Below are 14,088 nucleotides of genomic sequence, written 5' to 3'. Positions count from 1 at the left end.
AGGCCACGTTAATCCCCACAGCCGGTTCCATCTTGTTCTCCTTGCTTACCTGTTGTGTTTGCACATGAAGCACCATGGGGAGGTGTGGTTGGATGTCACACCTTTTCTTCATATAGATATGCTGCCAGGTGTTGACTGGTGACAGAAAGGCACTTTAGGTGACTGAGAAAATAGCTCCTTTTGGACTGTCGTTTTGCCTGTCTCTCTTCTGGGCAGAGGACAGCCGATGGCAGACTTTTTCTCAAACCCCATCCTGCCAAAATCAAGCAGAAGCCTCAAAACACTCCTGGAGCTCGTGTTTGGGGAGTCTGAACTTGCCACCTCCTGCCACCATGAATGTAGGAAGTGAGAGGCTGGACACAGGTAGAATCAAACCTGCTTTCTACTTAGCAGACTGTAAGCTGCTGTGCTGCTGCTGGCCAGATCTGGTCTTCTGCTTTTCTAACAGAACAGCTCATTTTGCAGTTTTTCATTGACCAAAGCTGTTGGAATATAATCATGCCTAGACTAAATCTATTGCTGGCATACTTCCACTGAAGTCCTTAGTAGTGCTGCAAATAAGAGCTTGACCTCTTATGACTGCAAATAATGCTAAGCTACATTAATCTGCTAATGACTCTGGGAACGGCTCCCTTAGTTCATCCCCACAGATCTCTTTCCCTGTCTTCTCCTTTGAAAGGTTTCATCAGCTGGAGAAACACCTGCTCTGTCCACATGCTGGAGAAACAACCTGCATCCTTCTCATCTATCAAGGAGATGGATAGCACCTCAAAACAGTCTTCAATCACTACCCTGTCCCTGTCCATGACAGCATGTCAGAATCTGAATTGAAATACAGAAGAAAGACAATCTAGGGACTGGATCTTTTCAGAGGCTCTCTGGCCAAGAGCTGTGCTGCAGGGAAACATCTGAGTGTAGCTGAGGAGTGAGGCTTACTGAGCCATCTGCATGATTGTTCTTCATCGTCTTGAATGCTTGCTATTGCCCAGGAATATTAGCATATTTCCCATGTTGAATCTTTCCTCCCACTGATTGCAGGACTATTTATATTCCCAAATGACTTCCTCTCCCACTGGGAAATCCAGCCACTTAGTAACTTGTTTAACAATGTGGACCATTAGCCTGAAGCAGTTCAGAAGAGAACTTGCACGTATCTGTGCTTTGGAATAATTCTTGTGCTATTTCAGGAAGCTGTTGCTTGGCATAAATATTAGCTCTTAAAAGTCTCATTCTTTTCTCTCTCTGTTTTTGTTTGTTGGTTTGGTTTGGGTTTTTGTTTTTAATTTTAATTTATTTTTTTCTATTTCCAGTTCTGGCAATGTGGAGACTGGGTGGATGTAGTGATAGATGACCGGCTGCCATTTCTAAATGGAAGATACCTGTCTGTACACCCTCGAACATCAAATGAATTCTGGCCATCCTTGCTGGAAAAAGCATATGCCAAGTAAATATACCTGACCTATTCTTCCACCCAGTGTTGAATTCCTTTCATGGGTGGTTTGACCCTCTGCTTCATGCCAAACACCCAGGGAGCAGGAGCTCAGGCTAACAGCTGTGTATGTTGTGCTGTGCTTATGGAAGGGACTGTGGCTTCATGTAAACATGGGGCCAACATGACGTGGAGATGCTGGTCTCAGGTTGAAGACCTAAATGTACCTGGTCCAACTCTGGGATGTTAATGCCTGAGAAGTAAAATGAACAGGGCATTGGATGTGACACAGAAATGGCTGGGCATCTCCTTCTTTAAGCAAACTACTTTGTTTTCCTTTCCTTGTTTTCCTCTGTTTAAAACTGCAGACTTTTTAAGCAGGGATTACCTCTGTTTACAGTCACTGATTAGAGGTCGTGCAGATATTTGGAGCAGGCAATGAGAAGGAAGCGTGACTTAAGAACATACCCAGGCACAACACATGCAGTCCTGTGAGTCTCTGGTCAGCTCTTGCTTCACACAGAGAGTTCTGACTCTTGGCTGAGGTCCACACAGAGTACTGCAGGTTTAATAATGGTTAATAAAGAGATATTTAAAAAATTGTCTGAGGAGTGAAGGGATGAGACTGTGGTCCCTTAGCATCTGTAGCATTGCCCATCATTATGCTGAGGAGAAATTCCTCTGCCGGGAGGAGTGTGAAGGGCTGGAGCTTGGTACACATGCCCTACATCAAGCTGGTGTAACGTTTACAATGCAATACAGAGGAGCTGAAGAAGAGAGCTAATTATTTTGGCAGATTTGGTCAGGAATAAGCAAATGTTAAAGCAGCATCTGAGCAACTCGGGAGTAGGATGCATTTTGTCCTGAGATAGCTCAGAAAAGTTGACTCAGGATTCAGTATCAATTTGCTGCATAAGATTTTAATTACAAAGCAAACCAAACCTCTATTAAATTAAAGTTGCAAGCTATGCTGTTTATGAGATTCCCATTTGAAAAGTTTTTCCCCAGTGCCCATGACAAATTCTTTTCATCAGTGTAGGACAAGGACAACCCTTCAAAATACAATTAGCTGCAGACTTCATTTGATTACATTCATTAAATACAGTGGGTATGGTGGGGTTTAACAGCCTGCTCTACCTGCTCTAAGTACAGCATGTTCCAGCTTATTTGCTGTCTCAATAAAAAGCACACGATAAAAACAAGGACTGTGTTGGCAATATTAAATTGTTATCCTATTATTGTACTCTAGCAGAGTGAATTGGTAACAGGGCTGAAAACTTGTTTCTGTCTTGCATTGGGAACAGAGGTGAATACTTTCACCTCTTTCTTCTTCCTGTTTCTCCTTTGAAAAAGGGATCCTGGCCGTTTTTGTGAAGAGTCGTGACAAAATACAACGTAGAAGCTAACAGTTTAGCTCCATCTGATCTGTAACATCCATTTGAACAAGTCCTCCTCGGTTTGGCTCCTTTCCTGTTCAGAAGGAAACTGGATACTTCAAGATGAGATGCAAAATGTCTACGTTGGCATGAGACACACCTTATTATTTTCCACTGCTTGTAAATGGCTCTAGACATCTGCCTCATAAGTGGGTGAATACATAGGAAAAAATCCTGTTTTTCCCTCATTCATTCCACAGAGCATACATTGTGTCTCGCCATGTATTTTTGATCACATTATCTTTCATTAGCTGTCCCCGTTGTCCACACACCCCAGGCTCCTCCCATGCTCACCACCTCAATGCGCATGTCCATTTTGAAAGCCATCATTGTATGTTGTTTATCAAAACACAGTGTAAAGACTATTTATTTATTTATTTATTTATTTCCAGGTTACGGGGCTCCTACCAGCACTTACATGGAGGGTACCTTTCTGATGCCTTAGTAGACCTCACAGGTGGAGTCCAAATGCAGTTTTCATTGAAGGATCCACCTCCTGATCTGGAGGAGATACTGAAAGCAGCTGACAAGTCTCGATGTCTGATGGGGTGTAGTACCTCAGGCCAGGTGAGTCATGGGGCCAGTAGCCTGCCTTGCTTGGTTTAGCATGTCTGCATAAAGGTTGCTCTTTTGAGTGTAAAAGCAAGTCCATAATCACTCTGTGCAATACTTACAGTTTATGGATGCCTGAAGCGATCTTGGCAGCAGAAAGTAGATAAGGTTATGCAGTAAGGAATTGCCATGGTTTGAACCCAGCAGGGAGCCAAACACCACGCAGCCGCTTGCTCATACCAATTCCCACACTGAATTCAAAACACAGCACTATTCCAGCAACTAAGAAGAAAAATTAGCTCTGTCTTAGCCAAAACCAGAACAGGGATGTAAAGCCTTTTTGGATAGATGTTGATGGATTGGTCTGTCAGAGAGGGGTCTGTGGCTTCTCTCCTGGCTCATTCCACTGTAATAGAGCGGTGTCTTCTTGCAGCAGGGCTGATTTTGGCCTCATAGCTTTGCAATCGATACTAGCAAGGCCAAAATGCACCTCTCTTTGCGAGAGGACATTATTGTTGCATTGTGGTTTGCAGGCTACTGGTATTAACGCTGGGAAGTTGCAAAAGGCTTTATGATGCTCAGCAAGTATCTTGTTAAAAGGTTGCCAGGGCTTCCCTTACTATGTAAGGGAAGACTGCAAGCTGTGTGACATTGGACCAGTAGTGCCTGGTTCATCAGGAAACAAAGCTCAGCTGTTGTAAACAAGCCAAGAAGGCCAACAACATCCCGGCCTGTATCAGGAAAAGTGTGTCTAGCAGGAGTAGGGAAGTGATCATGCCCCTGTACTCAGTACTAGTGAGGCCTCAGCTTGAGTACTGTGTTCGGTTTTGGATGTCTCAGCATAAGAAAGACAGGAAGGTGCTGGAGTGTGTCCAGAGAAGGGCAGCGAAGCTGATGAGGGGTCTAGAGAACACGTCTTATAAGGAGTAGCTGAGGGAACTGGGATTGTTTAGTCTGGAGAAGAGGAGTTTGAGGGGAGACCTCATTGCTTTCTTCGACTACCTAAGAGGAGATTGTGGAGAGGTGAGTGTTGGTCTCTTATCCCAAGTTACTAGTGATTGAATGAGAGGAAATGGGTTCAAGTTTCACCAGGGGAGGTTTCGATTGTCTGTTAGGAAAAATTTCTTTACTGCAAGAGTGTTGAGGCATTGGAACAGGCTGCCCAAGGAGGTGGTGGAGTCACCATCCCTGGAGGTGTTCAGAAAGTGTGTAGACCTGGCACTTCAGAACATGGTTTAGTAGTCATGGTAGCATTGGGTTGATGGTTGGACTTGATGATCTTAGAGGTCTTTTCCAACCTTAATGATTCTATGACTAACCCCTCAGCCAGGTAGCTGATACTGAGCTGTGGGGTGGCAGGGAAATTCTGCCAGTGATCCACACCTAAGGTCATTCTGCAGTTACAGCAGCTCTGGATCATTGCAGATCTTGCAACTCTATGAAGACCTGTAGTTTTGTTAAATTTGATGGCCTGCTTCTGGCTGCAGTAAGAACAAGTCACATTCCTCTGGAGCTGGTGTATCTGAAATACTGCTGTACTCAAAACCAAATGTCTTTTTCTGCCATGCCAAAAGACAGTTCTAGAAACTGTTGGCTATGCTTTTGCAGTATGGCAGAGAGCTAAAAGCTGTGCCTTCTCCCTTCTGCAGCTGAGGAACATAGAGATGAGGAATGGAATTGTACAAGGTCATGCCTACACTGTTACAGGAGCTGTTAAGGTAAGATCGAGGACTTGTTCTTGCCTGGTAGCAGTCACACTACTGTTCTATTCAGTGTAATTTTAATTAGCTTAATACTTAGAAGGAACTGTTGAAAGCACATAGTTGAAGGTCCGGGAGATGGAAGGATTCTGACACAATGGGAAGAGAGAGGATATCTGAATCCTGTAATTTTTTTCTAATGGAAAAATGCAACCTGCATTCACTTTTGTTTTGAGACCTTTCAACAGCAAATACAGCATTTATGCAGATTTTCTTTCCACGCTGATCCTTAAAAAAGTCACTTTTCTGTTTCAGATGGGAATAGAAGCACTGGCTGAAATTGTGGGATTTGTCATATAATGCAAATCTACATTTGCTCAGCTCAATCACAAGCTGCCAAAAATCAGTCTGAAAAATAAATAACTCACTGCTCAGGAACAGCATTTCTCCGTCTTTTAAAGCTGTTCTACTCATGCAGAACTTCTCCTGGCTAGTTATTAATATTGCTGATCTGAAAACAGGACCAATTTATCACACAGATCAAATGAAAGGAAGGATTTTATTTTTTTTTTTAACTAGAAGTCAGAACATGGCTTACCCCAGTAAGCTGTAATGCACACATGGAGAGTTAACAGTGAGCAAGGCCAAGAAAGAGGCCAAACAATGGGTATGCTATCAAGATAGCTACAGTATGTTTTAATCTCAGAACCTAAAGAACTTTGGAAAGGGGATGGCATTTTCCCTAAGCTGTTTTTTTCCCCTCTGCCCCTCTCTTTAATGGCTTCCTCTAGTAGCTTGGCTTTGGCTCATAGCCCCTCATGCCGTGGCATACTTGGGGCTGTCATCATAGTCAGTGTGCTGCTTCTCAGAGGACGCTTTCTCCAAGCCAAGAGGATCCAAACTGGAAGGGTGAGGGTCACCAGGCTCTAGAGAAGGCCCCAAATGGCTCTGTCCAAGACAGAGATGGTAGGATCCAGAATCCTGTTGGAAAGGCAGCAGACTGTTTCATCTTCCAGCTGCTGGTGATGTGTGCAGAGAGGAGAAACAGTCTTTGTCTCACCTTATGGGAGTCCCAAGGCATCAGAGGCTGTCCTCTAGGGAAATGACCTGAGGCCAGCCAGAGGCTGAGTGTTCTCCTCGGAAGAGACTGTTGTGGTATTTGTTTCCAACACTGCCTGTGTGCGTAAGGAGAGCCAGAAACAAAAGGTTTGCTGCTTCTTTCTAATTCCACCATTTTGGCTTCACTGATGAAAGTGAGTTGCTTTTGGCTTGAAACAGTGACAGCAAGAGAAAAAAGCACCAGAAACTCCAGCTATCAGAAACCACAGTACTGTAGATACAGAACCACAGAATCTGTTTATCATCATCATTGCTGGCTGTCAACATTCACTCCAGGCAGTCTGGTGACCTCGTTCCTCAAAGTCTCTGCTGACTCACAGCATCAGATGTACAGAATTAAGCACTGGACTTTCCCAAGGCTGTTGAAGTCAATGCCGCAGCTCCCCTCTTGGTCAGCTGCTAACTGTCCTCGGGAAAGCAAAATGTGTGCAGTTTTCTCTCAGACGTCACTCCTTTACAGTGTAGCAAAAGGCAGTAATTTTTAGCTGCAGTCCAATGAGACCAGAAGTTAAACCAGGTCTCCGAGGTATAGAAGAAGATCTATTTTGTTACCCATCTCTTCACTGAATATCGCAATTGTAAAAAGCTGTGACTGAGTTTATTTTTCTTTCCTCTTTACAGATACGCTACAAGAATGGCTGGAAACATATCATCAGGATCTGGAATCCGTGGGGCCATGGGGAGTGGAAGGGGCCCTGGAGTGATACGTATGATCTTAAAGCTTTAATCTCATAAGGAGAATCAGTCTTTTATAGGCTTAATGTAAAAGGCCTCTGCCTTGTACCCATTATAATGAAGAAGACATTTCTAAATCCATTCATTATAAGCATTATTTCCATCTGCAAAGCAGCTGCCCACAGAAATCCAATCCACAGAAAACTAATGCAGCATTGATTTTATATGTGGTCCTCACTAGGCCTAGCTCAGCTATCCCTTTTTGTCTATGTGTACATTTTTCCCAGTGGGTAATTCCACACAAGTCATGGATGAGAGAGTTTTTATTACCTGGAGTAATCTCTGGCCATACCCCTAGGCACTGACTGACTGCTTCTATTGAATTCTCCTGCAACAATTGTGCATCTACCTTCCTGCTCCTTCTTCTCTTCCCATGAGTCTGAATCTGGGAAGAGAATGGTTAGCAGAATCCATGAGAGTAGGGCAGTATTTTTACGTAGTATTGAACTCAGACAAAAAGGATTCTTGGTTATTGCAAAGGCAAAGTACTGCTGGGTGGCTTGAACTGGTCTTTTGCACCCTGTGTAAAGCTTTGGAGATGCAAGGAGCACTTTGCTGCTGTGTGTATAAGCTAGCTTCTCTTTCCTGAGGAAAGAAGTGATACAGAGGAAGACTGCAAGTGTTTCGTAGATAGATAGATGTTAGTTTTCCTGGTGGAATTGCATCAGTGTTTTTCTGACTTGAGAGATGTTCGTGTGTCACTCTTACATGATTTAATAGCATCCCACCTCTCCCTGTTGCTAAGAACACTCACAACTTCCCTCCTGAGAAAAGTCAAGCTAGCGTGTTGCATCTGCATGAGCTGGAAGGCGGTGCAGGCATGTTTAAAGCTGGGATAACAGCTATCTACTCAGACAGCATCCTCCCATTTTTTATTTTTTTTTTGGAAGGGTGAACTATAATCCTAACTATAATTGAAATGTCAGCAGAGCACATTCACAGGTAAGCTGCATAAATCAATAAACTATTGATTTGTGCTCTGTTTATTTATCTTAAACTCTGCAGAAAGTACAATTATCACTTAATTATAAACATGCTGCTTGGAAATGATACATTTGACTGACTAATGTGCCCTCTACATGTCAATGTAATATCAGCACTTCAGAGTGCTATGTCTGGATACCTCGCTAACCTCTCCAGCATGTGGACAGGTGATGAGGGCTTGGAGGGCTGAGGAAGCGTTCCCCATCCCAGGGTGGGAACTTCAGAGAGGCACAACAAAGGCACAGAGCTCTGTTTGCTAGCCTTGGCTATGAAAGTATCAAATACAGTCCTGTTCCCAACATGCAGTTTGCTCATCGCTGCTGATCCCTCATGACTTGATGGGCTGTTTAGAGGAATGGGCTGGCCAGAGAGATGGAAAATTGTGCCTCATGCCTGCTTGTTGATTTGTTTTTGTTTGCAGCTCTCCTCAGTGGGACCATGTTGAGCCTGAATACAGAGAAAAATTCCTCAGAAATAAGGATGATGGAGAATTCTGGTATTTTCCTCTTGATCCTTCTGTCTGCCACATTTTACGTTTGTGTCCATCATGCAAAAAAGAGTAATTTAGGCAATTCTCTGCTCTTAGTGATGGCTCAAGGCACCCAGTGTTAGTTGTGTGCAAACAACCAATTGGAGGTTGTCCTGGCCCCATAGTTTCAGAGGAAGCAAGACCTGGAGAAATGGAGCTGGCCAAGATTAGGTAACAAACTGATGAAAAGAACGCAAAGTGAAAATCCAGCTAAGACCTAGTAATTTTGTCCTACTGCCCTTCCCTGTAAAGCACCTATCTTGAACCTTGGACTACCTGGTTCTTGAAGGGAACAGCTCATAGAGCTTATGCATTTAACTGCTGTGCAGGTGTCTGTGTTTTTCATTGCCTCTGATTATTCTTAAATCCAGTTTAGCCATCCTTTAGAAAAGCTACTATTATTCAGAAAGTGTGCACTTGCCCTATGAGGCTCTGAGGAAAGCAGAGAAACATCAGGCTGCTCTGAGATAGACACTGCAGGCTTCAGCAAAGCACAAGTGCAGGGCAGGACACTGCAGAGGGACAGACAAAGCAAGGTGCAGTGACAGAGATGTGTTGAAGGTAGCAGGGCTCCACTTAAGTACCACCGAACGTGCCCTGTAATTTCCCTGGGGCTTTAGGTGCACTTAGGGCAGCAAAAAAGTACCATGAGCTGACCTCTTCTGCAAGGTGCCACCAGCTCAGCTGCAGCCTGCTGTGCTTTCTGTAATCCCCTTTTAAAGACATGGTGGGTGAACATGAGTACCTGACCGGTGCCTCAAAATGAAAGGTGAGACTTTTTGCCTTCTCTGCAGGATGTCCTGTGAAAACTTCAAGGAGCAGTTTTCCTGGCTGTACGTATGTAACAGCACTCCAACGTTTCTGGACTTTGGAGATCAGCATTGCACAACGTGGTCTCTGGACAGGTACAACAACCTGTGGAGTCCAGTCCTTGCCACAGGCAGGAAAAACTATTCTTCAGGTAATGAGCGCTTGCTGCAGCCACCCAGTCCTCTCCTCCTCTTGATTGGGGCTTATAGTGAAATGCTCACTCTTAAGCACCAAACTGCAGAAATATAGATTGCCCTTTCCCATTACAGCACCTATCAGCTAAAGAGGCAGAAACAAAGCAGCAGCAATGGCTGCTGAGTTAAAACAGGAGACTTGTGATTTAGAAATCCTGAACTCTTTAAATCAAAATATGCTTGTCTGTTTTCTTCTAGCCAGTTGCAGGAGGTGTTGCAGGGGACCTCACCAGAAAATCTGGTCGGGCATATATGTAGCTGATTTTACAGAGTGAAAAATACTCTGAAATTAAATGAATATGAAATTAAAGAATTGTGCTACAATGCTCTACTTTCAAAGGTAGAAAGGCCTTTGAACATATAAGACATTGCCTGTGCAATGACTCTTCTCGCAGTCCAAGCTCCAATTACTAGTAACATTTTTAAAACAATTTTTTATTTTATCTTACTTTTTTTTTTCAACTGCATCACTATTTGGGCTCTGTGGTTTTAATCAAAGCTGGTAGCATGTGGTCAGTGAAGAAGCTTCTCTTTTTTTCTGTAATGTTGATCCCTGATGGAGCAGTAAACAGGTTCCAGCTTACAGGTTTCAGCCTCCTCTTCATAACCTGAATTGCCTGTGTGTCAAGGGGTGACAACAAAGCAGTGCCTGGGCTGCTGCACACCACAGGCACTGGAACTGAGCGAGCATGTGCAGGGACTGAACCGAAGACATGTGAGCAGAGCCATTTTTCCTTGGAGCTGTGTTTTCCACCAGCCTTCTAGTAAAGTTCCCGTTCAAGTATAGTCAGGGTAAACTGTGGCTTTCAAGGCTATCTAACACAGCTACATGGCTTAATGTCTAGACTAGTTTGAACCTCAGTTCTTTTTCCCCAGTTTGGGCATTTTACTGCTTTTTCATTAGGGCTGCTTCCTGTTAACCAAGAAGAAGCCTCTTCCCTCTGGTGCTCAATGTTTGTCCATCACAAACAGTAACGGGAGGAAAGGGGAGGATAGTTTTGGACCATTTTGTCTTTTTCTTTTATGCAGGCAGCAGTTGTTTTCAGCTCAGCCACTGGATCAGGCAGCTGATTAAGAATCACTGCTTTCCTGCCTCTGGAAAAGTGTGCCATGCAGGTGAAGCAGATGTAAGGGGGGGTTGAGAAATCTGCATGACTTTTATGACTTTGCCAGAGATTTCTAGAATGATTAATACGCAATTAGTTTAACTCCAGATGCCTCAAGTTCTGCTGGTAATATAGAGACTACAGTCCTTTGTGGTATTGAAAGGATCTTGGAGCAGTAACTACCTATTCCTCTGGGTCCATATAACCAATATCTGATGCAATAGGCTGCCACTAGGACATCTGTGTGACTACTATTAATCTATTAACACTTTCTCAGCAGATGCAGTTTCAAGGAACCCTCAGTATTTTTTCAAAGTGCCAGATTATGACCCAAAAAGCTATAATGTAGTCATTTCGCTCATGCAAAAACAGACTGAGAATATGCAGAATGTGAAAAACCTGAGGATTGGATTTTTGATCACCATGGTAAGCACAATCAGGTATCATGTAGGCACTGTTGTTTTCTGTGTGGCTTATTATACCTGTACATGGAAGAGAAAGATAGAATTGCCTTTTGGTCAACAAAAAGAGATCAGTCAGTATATGGAGTGAATTTCTGGATGCCTTCTATCATAGAACATCGCAGGCAAAGCACAGTTAAGCACACTAAGTGTCCGTTATTCATGTCTTGAGAGAGGAAAGATTGAACTTTTAGTGCTCTAGCATCCCAAAAACATCCCTGGGAAACTCGGGGATTTCCCAGGTTATGAGATGTGATAGGGCAGTATCTTCTGTGCCCAGCGGTGCTGGTAACATACTTTGATGGCCTGGCACAAAGCGTGGCAGCCAGCACTAACCACAGTGCTACCACAGGTCTGGTAGGGAAGTGAATGGCTTCTTGTTCCTCAAAATGGACCTGGCTTACTCACCTCCCTTTTCTATCACAGAAATGCCATGCAGAACCTATTTACAAAGTTCATGTAAGGCTTTGCTTAAAACCAGCGTGGAGTGAGTCCACTGAGATACCTGGGACCTCCACTACACTTTCTCTGATGTTTTGCTTGGTGACCATCCAGGAAGGTGCCATTTCAAAGCCAGTTGTTGTCAGAGCATTACCAGGCTTACTGGGCTTTGTTGTTGGCTGAGGAGGGTAGGAGGAAGTTTTTGTTAACCTTGAAGAATAAAAGGAAACAGAGGCTATTATGACCCTAACTTTTCCTGATCACTGGAGAGGTTTGCCCTAGTCCCAGACTTTGAATAATTGATGCCATAAGTCCAACAGCTCCCCATAAAGGAGGAGCTTTGTAGTTCATCAAAAACAGCATCTGAGAAATAAAAGATGTAATAAAAAGAGCATCCCTCCAGCTAGTGGAACTCACTGTCCCTGTGCAAGGAGATCTTCTGCCCAGTGCAGATATCAGTCAGGCCTATAGGACTCCATGGGTCTGTTTGTGTGCCACTTGGAAAGAGATACTGCTTCTGGTAAATGAGGAACTCACTTTTTCCAGCATCTCCATCTCCTGTCCCCCAGGAGACATGGAGGTCCCTGCATGCTCTGGCAGGATGCGTGTCCACCCTGATTTAACAGAAATTAGCCTCACTGTGAAGTGATGGTATAGGTCTTGATTCCCTTGAAAAGAGGTTGTTTAATCAGGAGGTAGACTAGGGTACAGTTTTACTCTTTTCTTGCTTGATATTTAAAATTTTTTTCTTCCCTTCCCCTCAGCTCAGGTGTGTTAATTTAGTTTTTCTTTCTCTCGGCATTTTCCCATGGATGGATGAATTGTGATTATTATGTCATGTCTGGATGACGTGGCCTCCTTGGGCTGTCAGCCCATAGCTCACCTGAGGCTCAGGTTGGGCCTCTCATCCTAGGTAATCTCCTACTCAGGAGCTGAAGAGCAAGGTCAGAGCAGACCGTTGCTAGAGGCACCAGGATTACTGTGGAGCACCTGGTCAATGAGGGAACTGGGTCAGTTATGCTGCTCTGTCATGCCATAGCTTTTAGTAATGTAACTTAATGATATTGGTACAAATCCACACAGCAGATTATACAGGAAATAGTCCTGCCGGGACAGAGCCTAAGTACTTTAACGTGAGAGCTGGTCTACCAGCATCCTGCCTTGGTAGCAGCAAAAGCCAATTCTAGGAGCTAAAAGCAGACTAAATGTACAGTGCTATTCCCTCAGTTTATTTCCCAGTGCCTGAGGGCAGTCAGAGGTGGCATCTTTGCGTAAAAGTTTATAGGGATTTTCTTTACATCAGGAGAGTGCAATTGCTGAGATTCATGTGGCTTCACTCTTCCTCCCTGAACTGCTTTCACTGCCGTTATTTATTAGCTGCATCATTCGTTGTTCATTACCTTTTGAGATGCATCAAATTGTTGTTGTGAAGTTAGAAGAGTATTGTCCCTCGGCAGGATGAAAGGGGACTGCAGTGCAGGCAAGGATGCAAACCAGAATGGACATATCTGATAGCTTTAGGAAGCCTTTGATTAAATATAAACGTGAAACACTAATACGTGGCTGTGAGGGAAGTTTAATGTTGTGTGATAGAGCTGAGCGATGTATAGAGGCTGATTCTTATCTCACAGTACTTTTGACTCCATTGAGATATTAATCTACTGCTTCTTTTTACCAGAAGGAATGTGGAATGAGACCCAAAAGTAAAAAAAAAAAAATGATTACACCATTTATTTCTTTGCAGCACTGCCCATTTCTATCTGCTCAAGATCCAACCCATAATATTTGACAGTCTACGTACCTCCCAGCTGTCTGTAACAGTAGTCATCTTTTTTTTTCCCCCCTCCCAAAATAGCAGTTTTATGTTATTTTCTCCCAAAGGCATGGCTCATAAATAACTCTGCCATGCTGTATAACCATTCTAAATGGAATTTATAGACGCTGATGTATTTTGGGGAATATGTTTAGTAAGAGTTTTTTATTATGCTATCTTTACATGTCATCATAGTAATAGCTGTTGCACTATATTTGTTTCATCTCAGCAAAAATACTGAAATAACAGAATAAAGATCAGAATATCCCGTTTTCTTGTGACACTTAGTGGAAAGTTTCGGTTGTGATTCTTGAAGCACTGTCATCTGGGTGAGATGCTTAGTGACCTTTCCAACCACCTTGAGTCATGCTAGATCTCAGGGAAGTTTTAGTAAGAATATTCACCCTTGACTCCTTCATGAACTCCAGTCTGCTTAATGTTAACTGAAGTTCTCTTCAAATCCACATACATTTGTTTGCTTTCTGTTTCTTTCAGTTCTTCCATCCTTGTGCATTTTTGATGTGTCCTTGAACAAAGTCTGTCACCTGGCTGGGCTTTTCATGCCACTGGGAAGGTTAAGGCATGTTAGATGCAGTGTATTATAGAGCTGTGGAAATATAAGGCTGCTGTGGGTGTCCTTGCTAATTTACTTTTGGTTCCTAATATGGAGGGGAGACAGCCAGCTGTATTTTTCTTGCAGGAAAACTCCAAAGTTCTGAAAGAAATTTTTTCCCTGACTCGAGACGTGACCAGTTGCTTTATCTTGAGCCCAGGAACCT

General features: G+C 43.4%; 1 protein-coding gene across 1 annotated transcript in view; it reads left to right on the top strand.

The window, feature by feature from the left end:
• CAPN13 (calpain 13) overlaps window positions 1–14,088 on the top strand; it is a gene marked incomplete at its 3' end in the record, with an annotated part of 40,134 nt that overhangs the window by 14,486 nt on the left and 11,560 nt on the right. The window contains exons 4-9 of the mRNA XM_009877557.1: window positions 1,311–1,444; window positions 3,258–3,432; window positions 5,067–5,135; window positions 6,858–6,943; window positions 8,377–8,451; window positions 9,279–9,445. Coding sequence (XP_009875859.1) covers window positions 1,311–1,444; window positions 3,258–3,432; window positions 5,067–5,135; window positions 6,858–6,943; window positions 8,377–8,451; window positions 9,279–9,445 — 706 coding nt within the window. The remainder of the gene's footprint in view (window positions 1–1,310; window positions 1,445–3,257; window positions 3,433–5,066; window positions 5,136–6,857; window positions 6,944–8,376; window positions 8,452–9,278; window positions 9,446–14,088) is intronic.

The sequence above is a fragment of the Apaloderma vittatum genome, unplaced genomic scaffold, assembly GCF_000703405.1.
Source record: "Apaloderma vittatum isolate BGI_N311 unplaced genomic scaffold, ASM70340v1 scaffold1391, whole genome shotgun sequence".
In the NCBI taxonomy this organism is placed as follows: domain Eukaryota; kingdom Metazoa; phylum Chordata; class Aves; order Trogoniformes; family Trogonidae; genus Apaloderma; species Apaloderma vittatum.
Note: the sequence above shows the minus strand (reverse complement) of the source record. Positions and strands in the feature narration are given on the sequence as shown.